Source organism: Xyrauchen texanus, chromosome 4 (genome assembly GCF_025860055.1).
Source record: "Xyrauchen texanus isolate HMW12.3.18 chromosome 4, RBS_HiC_50CHRs, whole genome shotgun sequence".
Taxonomy (NCBI): Eukaryota; Metazoa; Chordata; class Actinopteri; order Cypriniformes; family Catostomidae; genus Xyrauchen; species Xyrauchen texanus.
In genome coordinates this window covers 40,278,738-40,304,315 of record NC_068279.1, presented here as the reverse complement: position 1 = coordinate 40,304,315, position 25,578 = coordinate 40,278,738, and the positions used below count along the sequence as shown (strand labels likewise).

The 25,578-nt window shown below is 40.4% G+C and overlaps 2 protein-coding genes across 2 annotated transcripts in view; both read right to left on the bottom strand.

Annotated features, from left to right (window-relative positions):
- Positions 1–20,448, bottom strand: part of LOC127640329 (complement C5-like) — a 31,223-nt gene extending 10,775 nt beyond the window's left edge. The window contains exons 1-25 of the mRNA XM_052122817.1: positions 20,173–20,448; positions 19,765–19,960; positions 19,378–19,531; positions 18,720–18,790; positions 16,392–16,486; positions 15,967–16,049; positions 15,782–15,872; positions 15,546–15,651; positions 15,314–15,449; positions 15,076–15,191; positions 14,773–14,973; positions 14,371–14,565; positions 12,947–13,153; positions 12,365–12,529; positions 12,051–12,177; positions 8,048–8,116; positions 6,792–6,983; positions 6,599–6,686; positions 6,363–6,445; positions 3,969–4,108; positions 1,706–1,927; positions 970–1,030; positions 800–889; positions 450–662; positions 12–96 (exon numbers count right to left, since the gene is read on the bottom strand). Of these exons, the coding sequence (XP_051978777.1) occupies positions 12–96; positions 450–662; positions 800–889; positions 970–1,030; positions 1,706–1,927; positions 3,969–4,108; positions 6,363–6,445; positions 6,599–6,686; positions 6,792–6,983; positions 8,048–8,116; positions 12,051–12,177; positions 12,365–12,529; positions 12,947–13,153; positions 14,371–14,565; positions 14,773–14,973; positions 15,076–15,191; positions 15,314–15,449; positions 15,546–15,651; positions 15,782–15,872; positions 15,967–16,049; positions 16,392–16,486; positions 18,720–18,790; positions 19,378–19,531; positions 19,765–19,960; positions 20,173–20,237 (3,251 nt within the window). The 5' untranslated portion in view covers positions 20,238–20,448. The remainder of the gene's footprint in view (positions 1–11; positions 97–449; positions 663–799; positions 890–969; positions 1,031–1,705; positions 1,928–3,968; positions 4,109–6,362; positions 6,446–6,598; positions 6,687–6,791; positions 6,984–8,047; positions 8,117–12,050; positions 12,178–12,364; positions 12,530–12,946; positions 13,154–14,370; positions 14,566–14,772; positions 14,974–15,075; positions 15,192–15,313; positions 15,450–15,545; positions 15,652–15,781; positions 15,873–15,966; positions 16,050–16,391; positions 16,487–18,719; positions 18,791–19,377; positions 19,532–19,764; positions 19,961–20,172) is intronic.
- Positions 20,449–21,026: 578 nt separating this feature from the next.
- Positions 21,027–24,863, bottom strand: LOC127643093 (PR domain zinc finger protein 12-like). The gene is made up of 5 exons (XM_052125658.1): positions 24,381–24,863; positions 22,938–23,128; positions 22,681–22,836; positions 22,287–22,401; positions 21,027–22,132 (listed from the first exon to the last, which is right to left on the bottom strand). The coding sequence occupies exons 1-5, from the start codon at positions 24,598–24,600 to the stop codon at positions 21,708–21,710; spliced, it is 1,107 nt and encodes a 368-aa protein (XP_051981618.1). The 5' UTR covers positions 24,601–24,863; the 3' UTR covers positions 21,027–21,707.
- Between the last annotated feature and the right edge of the window lie 715 nt (positions 24,864–25,578).

Here is a 25,578-nt window from a genome sequence, read left to right as displayed (position 1 = left end):
CAGTTGTTTACCAGGTGCTGGCTGATTTGTCCTCTACTGACCACATGCTGAAGGCAAATTCTTCCTTTAACTTAAAAGACATGATGCTGGTGATGCCTGGAGAGGAACAGTAAATCTTTGGATCACTTTATGGTAAATCCATGCAAGCAATTGTACGTGCAGTTTGTGTATTATGCTATGAGACACATATTGTATGTTATGTTACAATACAAAAAGCTATTATTACTGTTAATATCTTAGTTAATATTGAATGATACAGTGCCTTTCATACAGGTCATGTAAGTCACAAATTCATAATATTATTTTTGATATTATTAAATCATAATATTAATGATGATGAAAATAATAATTGAACAGAAAATGCTATAAACACAGAAAAAGCATGCTACAGTATTTGGAAATATAATATCTATTCTATTCTAATATTGAATCTGAAACAAACAGCCCACCAGCTTGCATCTTCCTCTTTATTTCCTTGGGAGTCGTAGATGCCTCTTGACCCAGAATGGCCCATCCCTCTGTGCTCTCCAGGTAGTGGTAAACATAGTAGACTGGCAGAAGAGCCATGAGCTCCATCTCTGCAGAGCCTCTTGGCAGGTCAGTCAACTGCTTTAAACCTTGTGGGCTATTTATTATCAACAGAAGCTTTCCCAGTACTTCACCTGAAGTTGAGAGCAAAATATATACATATATATGTAGTACAGAGTGTGTCTTCTAATGTTGTTCTTTGATGTTCCACACATTTGCACATGCAGTAACATCTCAACAAACATCTCAATTTTGTCATGTGCTATCATACCACCAATTAAGAGAACACGGTCCACAGATGACTTTGGCACAATTTTTGGAGGAAGAGAGGTTTTGAACTCAATTTTATGTATTGTGGTACCTGATGAAACAAATAGATATAGTGTGAACGAAATCATGACATGACCAGAGAGCATACTGCTATTGTTCAGAAGTCCTTACCATAGACACCCCTAGGATCTATCCTTTTTCCTGTTAGTATTTCCTTTCTGATTCCCTCTGGCTGTAAAGCAACAAAACCATGAGTAAGTCTGTTAGATGATCGTGAACACAGGCATACTTAACAGGTTTTGTTCTTTCAGTCCATTGTATTTGAACTAAACAGATAAAGGTTATGAAAGCAAACAGTATTTGTTATTCATAGCTACAAATTTAAAGGAGTCACATCATGAGTAACTGAATTTCCCTTGATCGTTTGAAATAAAAGAGTTCATTCATTTTACTATGAAAACATACATTACAATAACTTTCAGAACTCAATAGTTCCTCAAAATTTAAAGTTCCTCCTTTAAAGTTTAAAAAGACTGCTGCAAACATGGCTTGTTCTGAACTTTAAGACTAAAAGGGATAGTTCTGTTTACCCAATAATGCAATTATGTCATAATTTACTCTAATTCCATCTGTTAAAACAGTCACCATTTATTTTCATTGCATCTTGTTTCCATACAATGAAAGCACCTATTTAGGAATAGGAGGAAGTACAATAGATAGGCAACCATTATATCACAGGAGAGTGATAATTCAGGGTCAAAAAGAATAAATAAATAAATGAAAAGATGATATGACCCCTTTAAAGAACAACAAGTCAAATAAGTACATTACATCAGTACACATCCATTAGTATGAAAGGACTTATCAATAAACCTATTCGCTTATAGCATTGACTTTTGGCTCTTACCACGACTCTCAACTTCTTTTCCACACTCTCAGACGCTATTGATGTTTTTAAAGTGAAAGTGAGTTTATGAGTGCCCACTTCCAAAGCCATGATGTAGAACTTGACCAAGGCCACTGAACGAGCCTCTACTGTCCCCTTGTTTTGATGTAGTACTCCATATTTCCCCCGCTGAGTACCAAGAAACACACACACTCCCTCTGGTGCAGTCAAGGACAAGGTGAACTACAGTATTTGTGTGTGTGTGAGAGAGATAAAGAGGGACACAGAGAGAAGGAGAACTGTAATCGGTTTATCACAATGGTGTGGCAATTACAAAAAGCTATATTATTATACGAACAGTCCTGGATGCTGATTGGTCAATACAGTGTTCCAGCTATGCTATTACCCACTATAGCAAGATGACACCTGTTGACCATATCAGTGCGCAGCAGCCATAGTGCATTGTTATTTTTGTTGCATTGCAATGTTCTGTTAAAGGTTTATTTCACCCAAAAATAAAAATGCTCTCATAATTTACTCACCATCATGCCATCCCAGATGTGTATGTCTTTCTTTCTTCTGCTGAACAAAAACAATTTTTTTTAAAATAATATCTCAGCTCTGTAGGTTCATACAATGCAATTGAAGGGGTACCAACATTTTGAAGCTCCAAAATCCACATAAGGGAAACATAAAAGTAATCCACAAGACTCCATTGGTTAAATCAGTGTCTTCAGAAGTGATATGATAGGTGTGGGTGAGAAACAGATCACTTTCACATTCTTCATCTTGTATTTTTGGTGATTCACATTCTTCCTGCATATCACCCCCTAGTGGGCAGGGAGAAGAATTTATGATAAAAAAAAATCACTTAAATATTCCCCACATCTATCGTATCATGTCTGAACACATGGATTTAACCACTAAAGTCACATGGATTATGCTCCCTTTATGTTGATTTTGGAACTTTAAAATGATGGCATTGTGAAGACCTATAGAGCTGAAATATTCTTCTAAAAATCTTCATTTGTGTACTGCAGAAGAAAGAAAGTCATACACATATGGGATGCCAAGAGGGTGAGTAAAAAAATAAGAGAATTTTAAGTTTTAGGTGAACTATCCCTTCAAGTCAGGGACTAAATCTTCTTATGGAAAGATGGAACTACTTAATTTTGTTAATAATGTTTTTATGAAAATTGTGTCTTTAATATTTTAATTTGGTTGTAATTGTTTCGTAAAAATCAATAAGGCATGCAAGACTGTGCTATATTGTAATAGGTATATTAGTTGTGACTATATTCACAATATGGGCAATATGGGTCAGGGTAGCCGCCATATTTATTTTGACTAGGTTGTTGGGGAAAGACACATTTAGTCTGTTCAATTGATTGTGTCTGAAGTAAGGATCTGGGTTCAATACAGGCTAAACTCAATCAAGAGCATTTGTGGTATAATGTTTATTATCACAAAACATCATTTTGATTAGTTTCTTGTTTATTTATATATAAAAAAAGCAAAAATAGTGGTTATAGTAACACTGGAAGTAAATGGGGCCAGTTCATAAACACAAAAAACTAACTTTTCAAAAGTGTAGCCACAAGACATAATATACATAATATTATATGTATTGAATTGATTTTAGTGTGATAAAAGAGCTTACTGATTTTATCTGTGTAAAGTTGTATTCAATATTATAACATCGGTGTCACAATGCAACCCCAGTAAATTCCTGGTTATCTCACTAAAATTATATTAACTCATATAAAAAATAAACGAGGGGCAAGACGAAAGTTTTTGGGTGGTAATAAACATTATGCCACAAATGCTGTCACATGAGCTTATCGTTTTTATTGAGCCCGGAACATTAATTTAATATCTTAGGTCATGTCTATTTTAAACAACCCATGTTTAATATAGTATTTTGTTCACTAGAGATTTTAAATAAAATGTTTTATTGGTTGAATGATCGACTCCAAGGTACACAACAATTCAAACCATTAATCAAAATATATGTCTGTCCCTCACAGCCTCATTTTCATTTGTGTTAAATTAAATATGGCATCTGGCAGGACTAAAGTATAAGGCTAATTTAGGAATTACACAATACCATTTTACTTATTTTGATTATGTTTGCCATACTACCGAAATAGTTATAGTACCAGGTAGTGTGCTATTCTGAACATAGCAATTAGCACTGTCCTCTGATACCTTATTGTCTAGATAAATAATTTCTGTTCTAACCCTCAGTCACATTCCCCTGAATGATCAGAACTGAAACTCTTACTGAAACTTTTGAAGTATGCTGATTGTAGACAGACCCCTTGAGCTCAATCTGCTCTCCTCGCACCATGGAATAAGGCAAAGGGACATCCACACTAATATCCTGAGACACCTGAACATTTTCAGGATCTGACACACATATCCCTGTCCAAAGAAACAGGAGAGTGAATTTGATTTTTGTCCAAATATACCTTCAAAACAGCTCACATTTTTTACATGTACTGTATATTGCATTATTCCCTGAAAGGATTTTTTTGTGTGTTGGTTATGGCTTTATTCAGAATACATATACCGGCTACTATTTTTCTTGTGCATTGCTTGTATGCTCCATACTTTTTTTTTTTAAAAAGAAAAGTAGTAAGTGAAAAAATAGGCATCATGCAGCAATGCATTTTCATCATATTGCATGAGAGTGGAGTCCAGTTATCAATATCACATTGCATGTGAGTGGAGTCCAGTTATCAACTTCACATTTTTTAAATACAACTTTTGGCATCCATCCATCCATCCATCCAACCATCTTCAACCGCTTATCTGAAGTTGGGTCGCGGGGGCAGCAGCTCCAGCAGGGGGCCCCAAACTTCCCTATCCCGATCCACATTAACCAGCTCTGACTGGGGGACCGCGAGGCGTCCCCTGGCCAGTGTGGAGATGTAACCCCCACCCCGTACTCCCGCAGAACCTCCCACAGTCTCTCCCGGGGGACCCAGTCATACGCCTTCTCCAGATCCACAAAACACATGTAGACCGGATGGGCATACTCCCAGGCCCCCTCCAGGATCCTTGTGAGAGTAAAGTTCTGGTCCACAGCGGCTTCGGCAATGGAAGCTTTGAACATTGCCCACTCCGGTTCAATGTCCCCAACCTCCGCAGGGATGCCTGAAAAGCTCCGCCGGAGTTGTGAGTTGAAGATCTCGCGGACAGGGGCCTCCTCCAAACGTTCCCAGTTCACCTGCAATACTCGCTTGGGCTTCCCAGGTCTGTCCAGAGTCTTTCCCCACCCCCTGACCCAACTCACCACCAGATGGTGATCGGTTGACAGCTCTGCCCCTCTCTTCACCCGAGTGTCCAAAACATATGGCCTCAGATCCGACGACACGATTACAAAATCGATCATCGACCTTTGGCCTAGGATGCTGTGGTACCACGTACACTTATGAGCATCCTTATGTTCAAACATGGTGTTTGACACTCGGGTTAAGATCAGGGAGGCCGTTCCTCTCAATCACGCCATTCCAGGTGTCCCTGTCATTTCCCACATGCGCGCTGAAGTCACCTAGCATCACTATGGAATCCCCAACTGGGGCCCTATTCAGGACTCCATTCAGGGTCTCCAAAAAGGCTGAATACTCTGAACTGCTGTTCGGTGCATATGCACAGACAACAGTCAGAGTTTCCCCCACCACAACCAATAGGTGTAGGGAGGCAACCCTCTCATCCACCGGGTTAACTCCAATGTAGTGGCACTCAGCCGGGGACTCGTGAGTATCCCCACACCCGCCCGTCACCTCACACTCTGGGAAACTCCAGAGAAGAATAGAGTCCATCCCCTATCCAGGAGTACGGATTCAGAGCCAAAACTGTGCATCGAAGTAAGCCCCACCAGATCCAACTGGTAGCGCTCCACCTCCATCACCATTTCTGGCTCCTTCCCCACCAGCGAGGTAACGTTCCACGTCCCTAGAGCTAGCCTTTGCCGCACGGGTCTGGTCCGTCGAGATACACAACCTTTCACTGCCACCCATATGGCAGAGGACCAGACTCCTGCAGTTTCTCCAATGGGTGGTGGGCCCAAGGGATGTAGAGGGGGGTGTCACGCCGCTTTTTTGGGCTGTGCCCATCCGGGCTCCATGACAAACCCGGCCACCAGGCGCTCGCCGACGAGCCCTCCTTCTGGGCTTGGCTCCAGGCCCCAGGCTTTCTCCCGGCAGGGTAACTCCTCCTCTTGCCGATTTTTCCATGGAGTCTTTGTGAACCATTCTTAGTCTAGCCCCCTCACCTGAGACCACTTTGCCTCGGGAGACCCTACCAGGAGCACCTGGCTCCAGACAACTCAGCCCTCAGGATCATTAGGGCACACAAACCTCTCCACCACAATAAGTTGCCGGTCCCCGGAGAACAATTTTTGGTAGTCTAATCAAGTTATGAGTCAAAATAGAGATGTTTAAAATAGTGGCTGTAATACTTCTGAATCACTCTTTACACTGGAAATGGAAGGTCAAGTTGTGCATTGCATTGTTGCCGTAATCCATGCAGTGTTATTCATTGAATACTGTACATTTAACCTTTGCATTTAACCATGCATACAAAAAATGACGATACTGAAGAAAAAGTAAGAGTTGTGTCACCAGCAACTAGGTGATGTTGAAACAAATTTTAATCTAGCTTGTTGACTCACCCTCACTGAAAATCCCAACTGCTTTCAGCTCCCAAGTAGTCAGTGAATCTGGGAGCTCTCTGTTGATGCTAACTGATCCAGAACTTAAACAGCAAAAAAAGAAGGAAAAAAGCTTTCAGTGAGTTATCTCACTCAGATTTCTAAGCTGCATTATTATTATTTTATTTGTTTTTTGCAATTATAAGATAATGAAAAATTAAACTGAAGTGGTGTGATTTAGAAATGTTTCTTCTTACCTGCTGATTGTCTGTTCCTCCCATAGCCAACTTTCAGGGAAGTAGCTACGAATTTGATGTGGTGCCACATCCATCAAAAACCCTATTGCTGCATTAAGCAATGGAGAAGTTTTTTCATTTTTTGTTCAAATGGTTGATCAAGCTAATGTCAAATTCCAAAAAGGTGATGACCCCATTGGACAAACCACCATACCTGCACGACTTAGGATGATCTTGTCCTCGCTTTCTTGACGGATCATTTGAGCAGCCTTACAGCATTGGGAGAAGGCAGCTTTACACTTAAAGTACTTATTCAATCTCCTAGCACGATCTTCACAGGGTTCAAGGGTCGGGCTACTCTGTGCCCCAGATGTGCAGCAATTCTTGTACTTCCCATATTTATGTGCTGCAGAACAAATAAGCGGGCCTGGTTTATTGCTGATGTTGTAAATATAAAAAGGTTATACAACAGTTCCGGTCCTCTAATCAGTCTGGACAATATGCATTCACAGAGAGCTGATATTTTGTATAACAGCACTTGGACGCTTCACTCTTTGTAACAGTACACTACAGTGGTTGCTTTGGCGTCATGTGGAACTATTTTCAGTCACACTTTATATTAGGTGTCGTTAACTACTATGCACTAACATTAAATACATACGAGACTATGTATTTACTATAACTCAGCGAATAAAGATGCTGACTACCACCCCTGGAGTCACAAGATCAATTCCAGCGCGTGCTGAGTGACTCCAACCAGGTGTCCTAAGCAACCAGATTGGCCCATGTGCCACAGTGAGGGTAGAGTCACATGGGGTAACCTCCTCGTGGTCGCTATAATGTGGTACGCTCTCAGTGGGGCATGTGGTGAGTTGTGCATAGATGCCCCGGAGAATTGCGTGAAGCCTCTACATGCGCTATGTCTCCACGGTAACGTGCTCAACAAGCCACAAGATAATCACAAGATGAGCGCGGATTGACAGCCTCAGACACGGAGGCAACTGAGATTCTCCCACCACCACCAGATTGAGGCGAGTCACTACGCCACCATGAGGACTTAGAGCACATTTGGAATTGGGCATGCCAAATTGGGGAGAAAAAGGGGAAAAAAACAGTGTAACTAAAAATGAAATTAAATGTATTTACTTTAAATGTAATTACAATGGAACAACGTGTACATAATAAGTATATTGTAAATGGTTAAGTACATAGTAGTTAAGGCCCCCTAATATAAAGTGGGTCCATATTTCCTACTAGTAGAACAAAAATAGACATAATAACTGTCCATATTCTGTCTAAAATGTATGTTACTTTGAATTAACTTCTTGTTAATAGAACTTTTGTATAAAAGCAATATCACACTCGATATCGTATTGTACTGAATGTCAGCTTGGCTGTAATGAAGCCATAGACAGTCTTGCTTGTGTGATACATTGACTATTTTGAACATAGAAATGCTTGTGAACGTACCCATTTCTTGATACTTATCACTCAGGGCAATTGAACGCGTTGGCCTAACCTTAGTTGTGCAAACCCCGGCTAAAAAAGAAGGGAACAATTGTCAGCAGTTCAGCAAATTTTCTGCAAATGTAATTTCATTAATTAATATTCCTTCACCTGACAGAACAAACAACAGCTCAACTGGCCTCCCGAATTCAGACACATACACTGGCAGCCAAAAGTTAGAATAATATACAGAATTTGCTGTTTCGGAAAGAAATTGGTACTTTAATTCACTAAAGTGGCATTCAACTGATCGACATAGTCTGGACATTACTGGTGTAAAAAATCAGCACCATCACTATTTGAAAAAAAGGCATTTTTATTCAAATCTAGACAGGCCCCATTTCGGGCAGCCATCACATCACCTTATCCTTGAGTAATCATGCTAAATTACTAATTTGGTACTAGAAAATCACTTGCCATTATATCAAACACAGTTGAAAGCTCGTTGGTTCATTAAATTAAGCTTAACATTGTCTTTGTCTTTGTTTTTGAGTTGACACAGTATGCAATAGACTGGCATGTTTAAAGGTCAATATTAGGTCACAAATAGCAAAAAAGAAACAGATTTCTCTAGAAACTCATCAGTCAATCATTGTTTTGAGGAATGAAGGCTATACAATGCTTGAAATTGCCAAAAACTGAAGATTTCATACAAAGGTGTACACTGCAATCTTCAATGACAAAGGACAACTGACTCTAACATGGACAGAAAGAGATTTGGAAGGCCAGATGTACAACTAAACAAGAGGATAAGTACATCAGAGACACCTCACATGCCCTCAGCTGACAGCTTCATTTAATTCTACCCACTCAACACCAGTTCCCCTTCTGTAACTCACTCAACGTTGTGGAATGAAGTGACTCAAGGGGTCTTCCTGGAACGCCAAACGTACCTCTGAACTTGTGCGTCGAAGTAAAAAAGTCCAATGTCATGTTGGCAGACAGAATTTGCATGCCATACGGGTATAAAGGGAAGCGGGGCAGCGAGTGCCAGTCAGAATATTTCTTCAGAGCCGAACGGTTGTGCAACAGCAAGCTGAGTTCACCACTGTTTCACTCACCTCTACTGGCGATAAGCACTGCTGTTGGATCTACGGCGTGTTTCCGGCTGGCATTCTCTCTCTCTGCACGCTGTGCAGTTTACACCCCTGGGCGCTTCAACAGCGCTTTAATTGCCTGAAAGAGTGTTTCTCCTCCTAAAAAGAGTTTATTTCCTCTAAAAGAGTTTGAGTTCCCACTCATAAAAGAGCAATACACAGCAGGCGTTGAACGTCCTTTTCAGGACGTGTCTTTTTATAGATGTCTTTCCGCCTCTGTATAGTTCCTGGATGCGGTTGATTTCTCTACACTTCTGACGGTCATAAAAGCTGCCACGCCCCCGCCCCCCCGGTTCCGTTTTTCCCGGAAGTGCATAACGAGCTGACGCGGTCGGGGAGGGCACCTTTTACTGCCCGGAACCAACCCCTGCTCTCATCCGCTCTCACTACCCTGACAGAGCGGTTGCGATCCACGCCGCCACCTGGCAGGACCACCCGATACTCCCCTCCAGAATCTGTAGAATGAAGTCATCACTGACCTCGAAAGTCTACAGCGCCACCGGAAAGGCCACCTTTGCCCTCCATGCCATGGCTCTCCTGCAAGTTCACCAAGCCAAGGCACTCAAAGATCTGTACCTGGGTAGTTCCGACCCCAACTTGCTGAAGGAACTGCGCTCTGCCACCGACCTCGCTCTCAGAGCAACGAAGGTCACAGCGCAGGCACTCGGGCGGGCGATGGCCACCAACGTGGTCCAGGAACGTCACCTCTGGCTGAACATGGTCAACCTGGGCCCAGCTCTCAGCCCCAGCATTGAGCACCTCGCAGGCGGTGTACACACCCCATCTCCAGGACCCCTTTCAGGACCAGGAAAGCTCCGAAGCGCTCCTGAGACGGGCGACCCAGGCAATCAGATGTTCGCTCCGGAGCTGGTACCAAGACCACTCCGTCCCCCGGTGGAGGGCTGGGAGGAGAATCCTTGTTTCATTTGCCACACCGCCTCCGGGCTGGGGCACCCACATTCTCAATAAAGAGCGATTTTCCCTGGGTCATTCAGCCGGTGCGTGCAGTTCTCACAGCACCCCGGCCCCAAAACTCTACAGTCCTGGCTCCCCAGACTCAGCCTCAGGATGCTCTTCTGCCTCCTGACACGCTATTACCTGCTCCCACCCGCCGCGAAGCCCCGCCTGGTATGTCAAAAGCTATCGTCCCGTTAGTGCCCCTCGCGCGGAGTTTGGATGCCTGGCTTTCACCTCCCAATCCGTCGCGCTGGCTGGCCAGGACCATCTGACTAGGCTATGCGATTCATTTCGCCCGGCCCCCGCCTCGTTTCAGCGGTGTTAGCTCCAATTCCATGAGTCACAGGTGCTCTGTACTGAGGTCCCTTAGTTCCCTTTTCAGGCAAACTCCCTGTGATGTATTTCCCTCGGTACGGTCCCCCTGTAGACGGACCCGCGTTTCCCTTGGGCCCCGCTGCCCCGGTCGCCATGCTTGTAGAGTCCCCCCTCATTAGGCTGGACCTACCACCGCTCCATTTCCCATGTACGGCTTCACAACCCTCATGGTGTATTTGTCACATGTTACCTCCTCCTAGACTGGGCAGGATGTGGCCTCCGCAGGGTCTTTTCCCCCTGAAAGAATAGGACCGGGAAAGACCGCCTTCCCCTACGCATTTCATAGCGTTAAGATAGCCCCAGCCGCTTCACATCCTATGTGAGAGACATAGTGAGAGAAAAGGCACGGCTGCCGGGCTTTCTCACATGCTAGTCATGTAGGGCCTGTTCCCCCCCTCAGGGGTGCAGGGAACTTAAGGTCTGTATGTGACACCTCTTTGGGGGCGTTGGGGAGGGCTACATGCAGCCGACACAGTTGCCTCTAGCACGCAGTAGCCTGCTTGCACCTGTCTCAGCAGTTCACGTAACATGGTCAGTGCGTGGCATTTTTATATGGGACCCCTTGTGTCACTTAATTTGACACAACGTCGAGTGAGTGACAGAAGGGGAATGTCATGGTTACTCTTGTAACATCCGTTCCCCGAGGGAAGGAACGAGACTTTGTGTCCCTCCTGCCACAGCACTAGACCTACCACTGTAAACGGCCATACGTTATTTCGGCTCCTCAGTGCAAAATCCTGACTGGCACTCGCTGCCCCGCTTCCCTTTATACCCATATGTCCGGGGCGGGGCATGCAAATTCTGTCTGCCAACTTGACATTTTCTCAGGTTCAGAGGTACATTTGGCATCCCAGGAAGACCCCTTGTGTCACTTCATTCGACACACCGTCTCGTTCCTTCCCTCGGGGAACGGAGGTTACAACAGTAACCATGACGTTTCATGTACAAAAGAGAAGACTCAAGGGTGCAGGCCTTATGGGAAGAATTGCAAAGAAAAAGACACTTTTGAAACAGAAAAAGAAAAAGAAAAGGTTAGAGTGGGCAAAGAAACAGACATTGGACAACAGATAATTGGAAAAGTGTGTTATGATCTTAAACCCATTAAGCATTTGTGGGATCAGATAGACTGTAAGGTGCGTTAGAAGTGCCTGACAAGACAGCCACATCTATGACAAGTGCTACAGGAAATGTGCGGTGAAATGTCACCCGAGTATCTGGACAAACTGACAGCTAGAATGACAAGGATCTGCAAATCTGTCATTGCTGCACGTGGAGGATTATTTGATGAGAACTCTTTGATGTGGTTTAAGATGTTCTGAATATTCTTTTCAGATTGTAATAGTAATTTTTCATCTTATTATTGTCCTGACTGTACATTGTAATCAGCTGAATGCCACTGTGGTGAATAAAAGTACCAATTTCTTTCAATAAGAGCAAAATCTGTACATTATTCCAAACTTCTGGCCACCAGTGTATACATACACTCAATAAACTAAGTTAGCTTAGATTTAATAAACTAAATCTAAGTTAGCATGTACCTGCACTAGAGGTCTCGGCATTTGCATTGGTAATGAACATAAGTCCGGCGCGGTCAAACACATCAGCATTATTTTTGCCTCCTCCTCTTCCACAACCCAAGTCACTTTTCTCAATATGTTGCAGTATCTGCAACAAATAGACATTTGACATCAAATTGGTAACCTAAAATTGCGAGCTATTTCTACCTGATCTAATCATTAAAAGCAGTTTTGCTGATGTACCCTAATTTATTCAGGTTGATTCAAAGATGTTAAAGAATACAGCAGTTAACAAAAAGTATGTTATTTCATTTTGAACAAATTTGCTATTATACCTTATTCAGTGGGTCCTTATCGTTTGGTTTTAGGTTGTACAGTGCTGTGTCTACAGCAGACAAGGCCACAAGGGTCTCATCTCTGGTATTCTTACTTGACACTCTTAATTGAAGCTTATCTTTGGGTTTGTAGCTTTGCTGTGTGTTGAGAGTTGAGAGTTCCACCTGAAAAATACACATACAACATACATTTTATTTAGGCCATCATTTATATTCACATTAGTTTAAAGTTTAACTGGCAATTAATACAAATTATGAAATGTGACAATGTAAAAAGGTTTAGCAAGCAGAACAGGGGAAGAAGAGAGGTGTTTTGTCATTTCTGTCTGCTTTTGTTTAATTCTGAAATACTTCCATCATATTGTTTTATTTTTTTAATATTTATTATATATATTCCAGTTTCATAACAATATTTATTAATAAATATTGAGTAATATTTAATAAAAAAACAAAGAGCTGAAATTCATTTCCATTAAAATGAAATGTGTAAATCTTACAAATAGGCTAAAATATTTTTTTAGTGTATAGAGTATAAGTAATTTAAAACAGAAGAACTAATAATGAGAGAGAAAATGACATTACATTTAAATTATTCACACAGTTAGCCTTAACATCAATCCACACAGAGTCTGCCACAAGTTCAGCATGTTCCTGCCCATACAGGATGTAGTACACCAGTAGGCGAGCAGATGGCACCATTTCAGGGGTCACAAGAATGTTAAGGCTCTGAATCTTGTCACTGACACGATCAACTGTGTCAAACTTCACAACTTTTCCTCTTGAGATGACCTGAGGTAGAAAAGATTGTGTCATTTTTAATGTCATTCTTTGCATGAAGTAAACAGTAAGTTATTCTCCGGGCTACAAAACAATGACATATTAATGTGTTGAGCAATTTGTATTTATTATGTGTAATTCGTATTGCCTTAGGGTTTAATAATTTGACTTTAAACAAAAATATTACACTCTGTACTTGATAAGATTACTCAAACCATAGACCAGTGGTTCCCAAATTTTTTTTAAACTGAGGCACACCTTCATAGTGCTTTTTTCCCCCACGACCAACCATTGAACAAAATATATTAAAATAAACAAATATGTTTTAAAAAAAAAGTATAATACTATATTATTATAAATGTAAAAAAATGTAACCATCAAGAGTTTCTCCTAAACATGCCTTCAAGTTTTTAAAGTAATTATTCAAGATCTAGTAATAAAATAGAGTCATAAAATAGAAAACAGATTCAGCAGTGCTTTTAGATTTTAGAACAGCAGCAATTAATAATTAAAGAATTATGATATAAAAATGTTAAAAAAGTAATTCAATGAAAAATAGAACAAATGTACTGTATCTGATTATTAGATATCCATTAATAAAGATTCAGTACAGTCATTGTACATGTTATTGAAATGTATTGGACGGTGAGTTTTTTCTCTTTTTCTTGTCAATATTGTTGTTAGATTAATTAACAATAGGCATATAAAAGCTTCAGCATGTCTATTAGACTGCATTTACACAACACAGAGATTTTATATTTTGATACAAGATTTTTGTCCTGTCTGCATCACATATACATTAATGGCTTACATTAATATCGCATAAAGATGGCGCAGATTTTTTGTCTCTTCTGTCAACACTCCCGTAAGGCACTAATGTCTGTGTTTACATTCGTATCATGTCAAGAAGCACATTTAATTGTCGGATTTGATGGTACTTTTAACTGATGGTTTTTAAATATTATAATATTAAACTGAGCAGAAATTTCTCGGCACCCATAGCCATCCCTGGCGGCAACATGTTTGGGAACCACTGCCATAGATGAAAGTAGAAACACTGAAATTAGAAAAAAAAGGCACTGAGGCTATTTTGAATGTTTAGCAATGACCAATGAACTGCATAAAAAATGTATTGTAACAGTAATGCAACCACAGTGACTACAAGCAATGCAATTCAGCTGTAGTTTCTACAGACATTCAGATGACTCAACAAATGTGTGTGGTTCTACCTGGTAACTAAAGGTCTTCAGGGAAAGATAGTCACGATAAAGAAAGTAAATGTTGACGTTAATATACTGTCCAACTTTAAATTCTGCAGATTCCGATGGTAAATCGATGTGCAGGTAACGATGATTAATCGACACATACGATTCAGCCTTTAGTGTAAGTTCAGCACTTGTCCAAGAATCATCTGCTGTCTCAAACTGAAATGAGAATGTATATTTAGCACATATACAGAATCACCATAATGTTAAGCTGCTACTTTGTCAAATGCACCAAAATGTAATTGCTCCTCTTTAGCAACCTGGCCAACCACTACATAATTTATGGCTTCTGAAAGTAATCACTCATTTAACTAGTTGGAAATGTACTTTGCTTTCTATGTTGAAAGAGGACACAATCATACTCACTTTGAATTCAGCTTTTTGTACTTTATCAGGTATGTTACTGATGAAATAAACAATTCCATCTTTCTGACTTGTCACTGTTATTGTATCCAGATGCCCTAAGAATTTGAGCTCTTCCTGTTCATTGTTAGCTGTAGTTATAGTTGCCCTTGCCTTGACTGGCACACCTTTTACCGGTACACCCAATGGATCTTGAACCAAGACCTATGGGGGAAAGTGATAAAAAATATTCCAATGGATGAGACATTTAAACAGTGCATATATTTACGTATATATATATAAATGCAGCAAATGCAGTTATCTTACTCTAATAGGGTATGGTAAGCCTGGTTTTATGAAAGGAGGGGTTGCAACCAGACTCAGGATAAAGGGAGATTGTGCAAATTTCACATTCGAGAGCACAGCCTGCTGGGAGAGACCACCTGATGATGAGAAAAGGTCCAATAATTTAATGTAACTTGCAAAACAAGTCACATTAAATTATGCTCAACACTTTTATCTTGTGTCTGAGGAACTCGCAACAAATGATAACTGATAGACCTACCAGTTGTCTCCTGCAGTAAAACTGTCACATGAAGAAAGCTGTTTTCACCCATGTCACTCAGTTGCTGAGGCCCATCAGGCACCTTTGACAGAGCTGACTTGATATTTAGACTAACTTCCAGCTTTCCATTTCTCATCTAAAAAAAAGTTTAAAAACAATGTCCAGCTGAACTTTTTTATTTTCTGAACTCACATTAAAAGCCATGCTTTGATGAAGGAAACACGGACTTTACCTCATATTTATAAAATGTTGAGGGGATCATGACAGTTTTTTCTGGAGAACTGTACCCAAATCTCAAGAACACTTCCGCTGTACTAACTGGTGTTCCATGGACATACCTGTCTCCATACATTTACATGAATAAGAGTTATTTACATCACCAGCAACCCATCTAGATAAGTAGTCCTCAATTAATTATAAACATGAGCTGAACTTTATACATATGTTACACAGAACAGGGAAACCCACTTGGCTAAAATCTTCAACGGGAAAGACTCAATGTTCTCAGCACTGACGTAGTTTGCTTCAGGCACAATTTGGAGTGAAATGCTGGGCAGCACTGAGAAAATTAACATGATTTTACACTATATAGGTAAAACAAAAAATAACTTTGATCACCTACATAACACTTGGTCAAGAAACAAAGGTCTTACCATATTCCTTGACCTCAAATTCAGCAGTGGCAGTTGTTTGAAAAGTCTCAGCATAGCTGGCAACAATTTTCCAGATTCCAAAACTGATGAGATTAACATTTTAAGTAAACTGAAATGCAGTTAAAACACACAGTGCCTATAAAAAACACCATCCAAATAAACCAGTGAGAGTTCCTTGGTCAACAAGCTTTAGCATAAAGATCATGCTGATTGATTTGCATTTTTACAGGTAAAAAGAGTGGATATGTTGGTCTACCAGGTAGACCAGCACCATAACCAGCATAAACCAGGCTCAACCTGCTGCAGGTGTGAGCTGGTCTTTTTAGCAGGGTTTCACTATTACTCCAAAATAATTCTCTAAACTAAACATCATATCAATCTAAATATATTGTCAGCTATACATGTTTAAAAGAAATGTTTCTTACGTTGGTTTAAGAGGTATTTTGAAAGGAGGAAGAAGTGGTTTTGCTCCACGGATATCTGTCAAATCAATCATTTCAACCTTGATGCCAACAGGGTCCTAAAAGGGGTTTGAAACAATGTTGCCATATAGAAATTATAGTTGATATTAAGAGATTAAGAGTACTTAATTTCAATGGGGGTGGGAGGATCACATGTGTTGATGTCACAAATATAATGGTCCTCTTTTGTCCTTTAATATAGTAAAGCTCTGAATGCAATACTTTTCTGAATTAAGGCTTGAAATGCGATAAAGTCACAAAATGTTATAATTTTTGGTCTTAAAAGATACATGTATTTTTAAAGTTCAAACAGTACAAGACAGACTCTGTGTCTGCATTGCAGCAATTTGCCTGTTTTAGTCCCCCACCCCCTTTAATCTTTTCCATCTAAAAATAGATGATATTGACCAATGCTGTCAAGGTCCAAAGAGAAAAAAATCATTTTTCTGATTTGATTTTTTGAAAAATCAAATCATTAAAAAAATCATCATTAAAATACCATAAAAGTAGTCCATACAACATTAAGCTTTTCTATGGCCCCAGAAAGTTTGGAATATAATGCACTTTTCATATGGACTACTGTTATGGTGATGGTAAATGATCTGCACTTATATAGCGCTTTTTTTACCTTAGAGGTTACCAAAGCGCTTTACACTGTGTCCCAATCACCCATTCACACCCACATTCACACTCACACTCATACACCAATGGCGGCAGAGCTGCCATGCAAGGTGCTAGCCTGCCATTGGGTGCAACTTGGGGTTCAGTGTCTTGCCCAAGGACACATGAGGAGTCGTGTGGGCCGGGAATCAAAACGCAAACCCTCTGATTGCCAGCCGACCCGCTCTACCACCTGAACCACAGCCACCACAGTGATGTCTTTATACTGAACCTTTAATAGTGCTTTATAGTTTTTGTCCTTTTTCCTGCTCACTATAAACTGTTTTTCTATGGGACAAAGCTACTTAAAATATCTATTTTTATGTTCCAAGAAAACTCCAGCATATGGTTTTTAACTAAATAAGGGAGATTAAAAGAGTGAATAAAAGTACATTTTCCATTTTTAGGTGAACTACTCTAACTGGTGGCTCATTTTTTGAGCACAAACCTGACACGACATCCTCAAAATAAAATGTCTCTTTTAAAAGTAGAATTTTGGAGATGCTGTACATTATTCAGAATTAATTAAAGACAAATAAATTATTTTAATGATTTTAAATTTCATTAAGAGTATATGACACCGTCCTTGCCGAAACTTAAAAGCACAATTTCTTTTCTTTGTCTTAAGCCTGACATGCTGTAAAATGCTCCGTTAATGTTTTCACATTCAAAATTATGAATTATATTCAAATCACATACACTCTTAAACTGAACTGCTGACACTGACGCATGCGTGCTGTGTTGTGCTGGGATAATCCGTGAGGTTTCCACTTAGCGTCTTAAACTTGAGTCACGCCTTCATCGATTTCATTGGCTATCTCAAATTACATTGACGAGCGGTGGTAGACTACTGAGCGCAGTCAAAATTTTACTTTGCCCAAATTTTACCCTCAGTGTATAGAGAGGTGGTGGTGTAGTGGTCTAAGCACATAACTGGCAATCTGGTAATCAGAAGGTCGCTGGTTAGATCCCCACAGCCACCACCATTGTGTCCTTGAGCAAGACACTTAACTCCAGGTTGCTCCAGGGGGATTGTCCCTGTAATAAGGGCTCTGTAAGTCGCTTTGGATAAAAGCGCCTGCCAAATACATAAATGTAAATGTAAATATTGTGGTTACGGCCCTGCTTCATTGTCATTGTCTGGGACAATGAAACTGCAATTGCTACCCTGTATAAGTGACACAAGGACATACAATACAAAAACAACAATTAAAAACAACAATACAAACAACACACACCACAATATATAAAATAGTAAGTAATTTGAAAAAATATGTGTAAAAGCTATCATAAATTCAGAAAATAAAAAAATCACTTCTGCTTGCAAAGATAACTGTTTCCGCCAACTCTATACTGCACTCATATTGAACATTCCCATGTATGTATTTACATAACTTATTGGTCATGTCCATGTTCTTGCATTACAATAATCATGTGAATATGAGGTGGTGAAAGGCCCTGCCCCAGCTCTAAGATGTAAGGTGGGCCATAGGACCCTCCGGGTGGGCCGAACATTTGGAAGGATGGGTGTGGGTGTGATTGTCAAGGTGGGCCAAGCTCATGATTGGGTGAGCTAGGACCACCCACGCTCCCTTGTGGAGCCGGGTCTGGGTAGTGAAGAGGGATGCTTACTATAAATGTGAGGATAACAGGCCGGTTAGATTTTCTCTGCTCCTCGTTGACAGAGTAAACACGCACTTTTACTGTGAAAACAAAAAGTTAAAATGACATAGGTTTGTAAGTTTTGCTTTTTTTCATTTTCATTAAACACTGTATAATATGTTTATTTAGATGTCCCCATAAAGCAGGTGGTGTTAGGTTTTCCTCCATTAAGAGGATGTCCCCATTTTTGGCCCCGTTAATGCAGGTATACCTCCACACACACACACACACACACACACACACACACACACACACACACACACACACACACACACACACACACACACACACACACATGTTGTGTTTCCATGTTTTATGGGGACTTTCCATAGACATAATGGTTTTTATACTGTACAAACTTTATATTCTATCCCCTAAACCTACCCCTACCCCTAAACCTAACCCTCACAGAAAACTTTCTGCATTTTTACATTTTCAAAAAACATAATTTAGTATGCTTTATAAGCTGTTTTCCTCATGGGGACCGACAAAATGTCCCCACAAGGTCAAACATTTCGGGTTTTACTATCCTTATGGGGACATTTGGTCCCCACAAAGTGATAAATACACGCTCACACACACACACACACACACACACACCTACTTTAATAGATTATATCATACTGACCCTCCTGTTCAGGTGTGTATAGGTGCTTGTCAGTCTGGATAAAGAGAAAACCGTTGACAGTAGTAACTGGAATTTTTTGATGTTTATTGAAGCCACCAGAAATAGCCTGAAGGTAGACAAAGTTGACCTCCTTAGGGAAGTCTTGAGGCATTATCTAAATACAAGAGAAAGAAGATTTTTTTCAGGGCCGATTTTTTTAAGATATCACTCATCAAAAAAAAAAAAAACTACAAAAATCCAGTCCTTGAACTCTAAATATAATTAATAATGAAAAACTCTAAACAACAATAATGATCTTGCAAAAGTAGAAAGCAACAACAACAACAAAATGTTTGGAACGTTAATACAGTATTTTCCAATAAAAAAGTGCTACATTTGCAGCCCTACCCGTAAAGTAGCTGCAGCTTGATATTTATTCTGGGCATTGAGCTTCAGGGACTGAACTGCATATGTTTGATCATTTAATGCCAGCGTTCTCGTTAGGTAAAGATCCACTTTGGTTTCCTGATCATAGCCAAACAACTGTACCACCACTTTCTCAAAGGCATCGAGTCGCAGGAGTTTAGGTGCAGTGATTAGATATCTGCAGAACAAGATCAAATTGGGTCTGATTCAGTAGCAGAGGCATAAAAGAGGACAGTTTATTTCAAGTATAAATACTCTTTTTACAAACAGACATGAGGGATTATTCAGACAAAGCGAGGCTTGATAAAGTTCTATTTTTCTGTTTAACAATGTTGCTGATTGGACAACAAATTGCAGTGAATTTGAAATGAAAGTAAACTTGCAACTTACGATTTTTCCGCAGCATTATTGCACACAAGGAGATGAAATATGCAGATCCAGAATATTCGTGCCATTATAGACGGTTTAGTTGCTCAGTGGTTGTGAGACAACTGATCATCTACTGTGCTTGTTTAGAGTTAATTATTACCTTATTTGTCTTGATTGAGTTACAAAAAAAAAACATTTGTGGAGGTTCTTCTGTCTTTAATATTAGAAACCAAAATGAACACAAAATGTGAGAAAGTACAGCAGTAGTTCAGATCTGATAACTAGAAAAAACACAGATCATGATGATCCTATTTATTACGTTTTTCTGTGAGAGTTTAACATTTGATTGAGCAATGCTGACCTGCAGTTTACTCCGTCATTGTGCAAGTCTGTAAAAGAAACGGTGAACATAGATCTATTTACTTACTGGAAATATTTGCTTTGCAGTGGGGTTTTTAATTCTTGTGCAAGAGAGTTTCTTTAAACAGTACATCAGCCATACTCTTATGGGTAACTGGGAATGCTGTCATTGATAAGCTGAGTCTGAGCCAAGTTGTTGAATGGATTTGGTTTGCATATGTTGCAATTTTGTAGCATGTTTTGCGTGAGACAATTTACATTTACATCTGCCTAAAAAGTCACAACCCTTCATTCGAGATGTTGCCATCAAAACCAACCAAAATGAATAACTACACAGTTTAATAAGTGACTAATTATTTATTGATCATTTAAGGTGAATACCCCAGCAAACATAGTATACATTATATAATAGAACCCAGTTTTGTAATAATACTTTAATCTTTACATACATACACAGATAAAGTGACTATTCCAAGTTTTTGGAAGTACATTTTTAAATCATATTTACATTCCTTTACATACTTCATACATTTTCCATTCACAATCAACATGCTTTGAGCTCCACTTCTCTGATTCGGTTGTATAGACACAAATCGGTCACTAAGTGGTGCTTGGTCCCATTGTATCTCCTACATTGAAAACCAGTAAAACATTCAAGGAGTTGCCACAGGGTTGATGTCGGATTGTAAAGAGACTCAGTCTCTCTGTTACATTCTCAATACTTTTATGAGGCTAAAGTGTAAGGAGGGAGTGATGTGGCTTGAAATGTCATGGGACAAAGCAATACTGCATGCAAATATGAATAAAAGATACACTGACTAGTGATCGTCTTAAATGGCATTTTATAGCCTAATGTTTGAACAGTTAGATCAAAATAAGCCCAGAGAAAATGAACTTTTAAGAGCCATCACTGTGTAGTTCTGGCGATGATAAGAATTCAACATGAATGTACAAAACAGCCCTTCTACGGCCATATCCACTTCAATGCTGTCAAAACTGAGTTTGTACAGGCCTTGCTCATCATATCTGATCTCTTCTTCTCCTTTAGGGCAGCAAACCACAAAGCATCCACTAACGGTAAGAGTTCTCAACAGGACCGGCTCCACATAGACACACTTCTACACATGAGCCAGCAGCAATGAAGATTCGCCTGTGAGACTGTGAACATCTGAGACAATCGAGTGCATCGTGCCCTCTCAAAGCACCATGGTGGGTATGTGATGCATCAATGAGGCCGGGTGAGGGACCTGTGCCAGCTGAGGAGGTGGAGGAGGGGGTGAATGGGCCTGCAGCCCCACGACAGTACCTGTGATGGCCGGCCGGTGCCTGGCACTCTTCTGGTGCGCCCGCAGCCCTGCCAACTGGGAATATGCGCTCTGGCAGACGTGGCACTTGTAGGGGCGCTCGCCGGTGTGCAGGCGCACGTGGTTGCGGAGGGTGGAGGACTGGCTGAAGCGACGGTTGCAGAAACGGCAGACGAAGGGCTTGTCCAGTGTGTGGATGCGCATGTGGGAGCGCAGGTTACTGCGAGAGTTGAAGCCGCGGTGGCAGATGACGCAGCGCATGCGACTGGCAGCGGAGAGGGCGGTGGCGGAGGAGGTTTCGCATAGGTGGAATTCATCTGTGGGGTGAGGAAAGAGCTCGGTCAGCACACAGAAGTTTAAAGAGATGCTAATGGGGTTTTAACTAGAGCTATTGTAATCCTGTGATAAAGATCTGCCTTATCTTTGCCACCTGAAACCCACCATAGCCCTGAAGCAACTAAGTAAACTCACCATTTTTACCCTTCTTCTGCAGTTCTTCCTCTGTGCCAGGGACTCCCGGGATACCCAGGAAAGTGTTGTGGGAATTCCCATACCACACAAGCAGCTCTTGATCTGGAGGTATGGTCTGTCAACGAGGGCATACAAATGTATAAATGTATGCAAGCAACAAGTACATTATCATCATCTGAAAAATTTATGAAATTAAGAATACTGGGGAAGACGCCCCTTTTCATAATGTTTTTATTTTGTGCTATGACAACTAATGTTGCTATTTATTTCCCAGTGCATGCTAAACTTATATCTCAATATGTTACAATTTAAAATTAAATTGTTCTTCAGGGGGAACATCTTCCCTCCATCTTCCACTAATACAAATAAAAATATATATAGTTACTAGACGCACCTCTACTGCTTTGTAAAATATGCTGCTTCCGATCTGCACAACCTCCAGATTCTGTTCTTGCTCATTGCGCGCGCATTTGATGTAAGTCATCCAGCTGCGATGATCCTCTTGACTGGCATCGATGAAGTAGCGCACCGTGCCATCCTCATTAAAAACCTAGGACAAACAAAAGCTTCCCATTAATCTCTGACGTGGCATCAAAGGTTGTGAGGCTACAATCCTAAAAACCGAGCTAATGCGACACCTGTTGCACATACCTCCCACATGAGATTGTTGTTCTTGAAGAGATCGACGTGTTCGGGAGATATGACCCTGCCAGTGAAGGGACCCATCTCGGTGCCGGCTTTTATCCAGGTTTTGGAGAAGATGCCAAGGCCTTCTCCCGGGATGGAGCTCTGCGCTATGATGACTTCACTTGGCAACACTAAGCTAGAGAGCTTCTGGACCTCTGGAGAGGAAAAGCGGCACAAAAAGTAGGCTATAAGTGTGCCGTTTAGATAACGTTGGATGCAAGTTTAATTTAGAGAACTAGTAAACAAATACAAAGCTAACTTGGAAATAAATGAACTTGAATAGATGCAATCTGTTTAAAGAAAAATGCAAGTAGAAGATCAGGGTAGGCCAACATTAAGTTCAAAATCCTGATTTTTTTTCCCATTGCATCATCTTCCCGTATACAATTGCCATTTCTTTTTGTACGGTGTATAAAGGAATGTGTTCGGGGGGAAAGAAACGACGCTTTAGTAAGGCTACATCTAGATCGTCATAAGACGAGACTCAAATAAATGTCAAATGCTTCATTTAGTCAATGAATTTAGCGATTTGTTCCGCTTTGAATGTGAGAAGGCTATATATTCATAGCTTATTCCGTATTCATGATCCTTTCAGAAACTTTGTAGCACTAAATGTGCGCTGAAAGAAACGAGACCCTCCTTTAAACGGCCCAGGAATTTGTGACAAAACGCAGAAAAGGAGATTAGCTGCTTGACATGGTGTGAATAGCGGTAGAATTAGCTTTCACGGCATATTAACAGCGGGACGGAAAACTTGAAATGCGACTGCGGGAAGAAAAGGTGTCAGCGCGGGGGTGTGGGGATTGTCCCGATGAATGACGGGATTTTCTCAATCCAAGGTCTTGGATTCAATCGCAACTTTCTCAGGTCAAGCACAACGGTAGGCTACCCTCATGATTTTAATAGCCTAATTAAGCTTATTCAGTGGCAACCGGTGTAAAATATGGTTAAATGTTAATTATTAAAATTAGTAGAGTCAGATATGTTAAATTATATTATTATATATATATATATATATATATATATATATATATATATATATATATATATATATATATATATATAGGGAAAAATGCTTCATGTGTTGACATCTAAATTAAATGTTTTTATAAAAGTGATATATATATATATATATATATATATAGCCTATATAGATGCCAACACTTTCCCAGTGTGTAGAAGTGACTGTGGAAATTCTTAAATCCTGATTGATTTTCATAAAAGAAATAATGCTGGATAAATACAAATTTCGAATTATATTTCATAAAGTTAATTTAATGGATAACGTGCAAAAACTGACGAATAGTTAAATATGCTGTATACAAATGATTCCATTGCAAAAGTCGGCCTATAGGCTAGGCTCTATCCAATCATTTTACTCAATAATGTGAAATGTGATGGACTCACCTCCTGAGAATGACTGCGCCAGGACCTCTGCGGTGAACGCTGTTTTGGGGCTGACAGTGGGGGTCTTCTCCTCGAACAGGTGTTCCCCCAGCACGTTCCTCCAGCGGCCGTACAGGAAACTGTGCAGGATGTCCGACGTGATGATGTCGGACAGGGCCAGAGTCTGCTGCTTAAATCCAGCCTTCAGAACCAAAGCATCTGCAGGTAGCACTGAACCCATGATGACAGATGCACGAAAATATCCCCTTGCTTTTTAATGAGGCCAAATAATTAACCCAAATATATAGACGATGACGCCAATATAACATCAGTCTCGAGCCGATGCAATAGCTATCAGTCTGCGCTCGTCTCGCTAAGTGTTGAGAGAATGTTGCGCCTTTCCACGGTCCCGGTTGGCTTTATATGCGTCAGTTCTGACCCACGGTAATTAGTTATTAATGACCCTCCCCTTGTGTTCTTCAGACTTGTTCAACCAGAGGAGAAAAAACGCCACACTCTTTATTGAGTGGTTACTCCTGAGGGGGGTGGGTGAGGAAGGGGGGAACAATGTGTGTGTGTGTGTGTGTGTGTGTGTGTGTGTGTGTGTGTGTGTGTGTGTGTGTGTGTGTAGAGGTTCAGGATCCAACAACCACGTCTTGGATAAAATAACAAGCTGTTTGCGCGCATCCACTTTACAGCGCTTCTGGCATGGAAAAGCGAGAAGCAAACCTGAGACATGAGACATAACTTAGCCTACTCTCAGCAAAGACGAGTCATGAACCATGGTCAAAAACGAGTTGATTGAGCTAACTTTGCTGAAACGAATTACGTTCGTTTTTAATTATGTTTTAATTAGGGCTGATTTACGCGTAAAAAATATCACAAATAACCAGAATCTATAGAAACATTGGCTTTGGTCTTTCACATAGTTTGCCCGAAAGTGATGCAGATGATTGAGCTGTTATATTAAAATGTTCTCTTTATTTTGTGCATAGCCTTCATCATTTTATTAGCCTAATAGTTATAATAATGTATTATGAATTTAATATAGCCTATTAACATGAATTTACAATTAATTAACGCGTATTTTCACGTCACATGTCACAGATAGCTGAACTTTGCATTTCTGCTTTTTCTGATATTAATAGGGTTCTTTGTACACAATTCAGTAATCATATCGAAATTAAAATCGCATAAACAAACTGAATAGGTTTTAATG

What these genes read in the sequence shown, in the direction of transcription:
- LOC127643093 (XM_052125658.1), bottom strand. Translation starts at nt 24,600, where the DNA reads ATGGGTTCAGTGCTACCTGCAGATGCTTTGGTTCTGAAGGCTGGATTT. An exon ending in ACAACAATCTCATGTGGGAG is followed by an intron (nt 22,837 to 22,937) that starts GTATGTGCAACA and finishes TGTTTGTCCTAG; the next exon opens with GTTTTTAATGAGGATGGCAC. An exon ending in TATTTTACAAAGCAGTAGAG is followed by an intron (nt 22,402 to 22,680) that starts GTGCGTCTAGTA and finishes CCTCGTTGACAG; the next exon opens with ACCATACCTCCAGATCAAGA.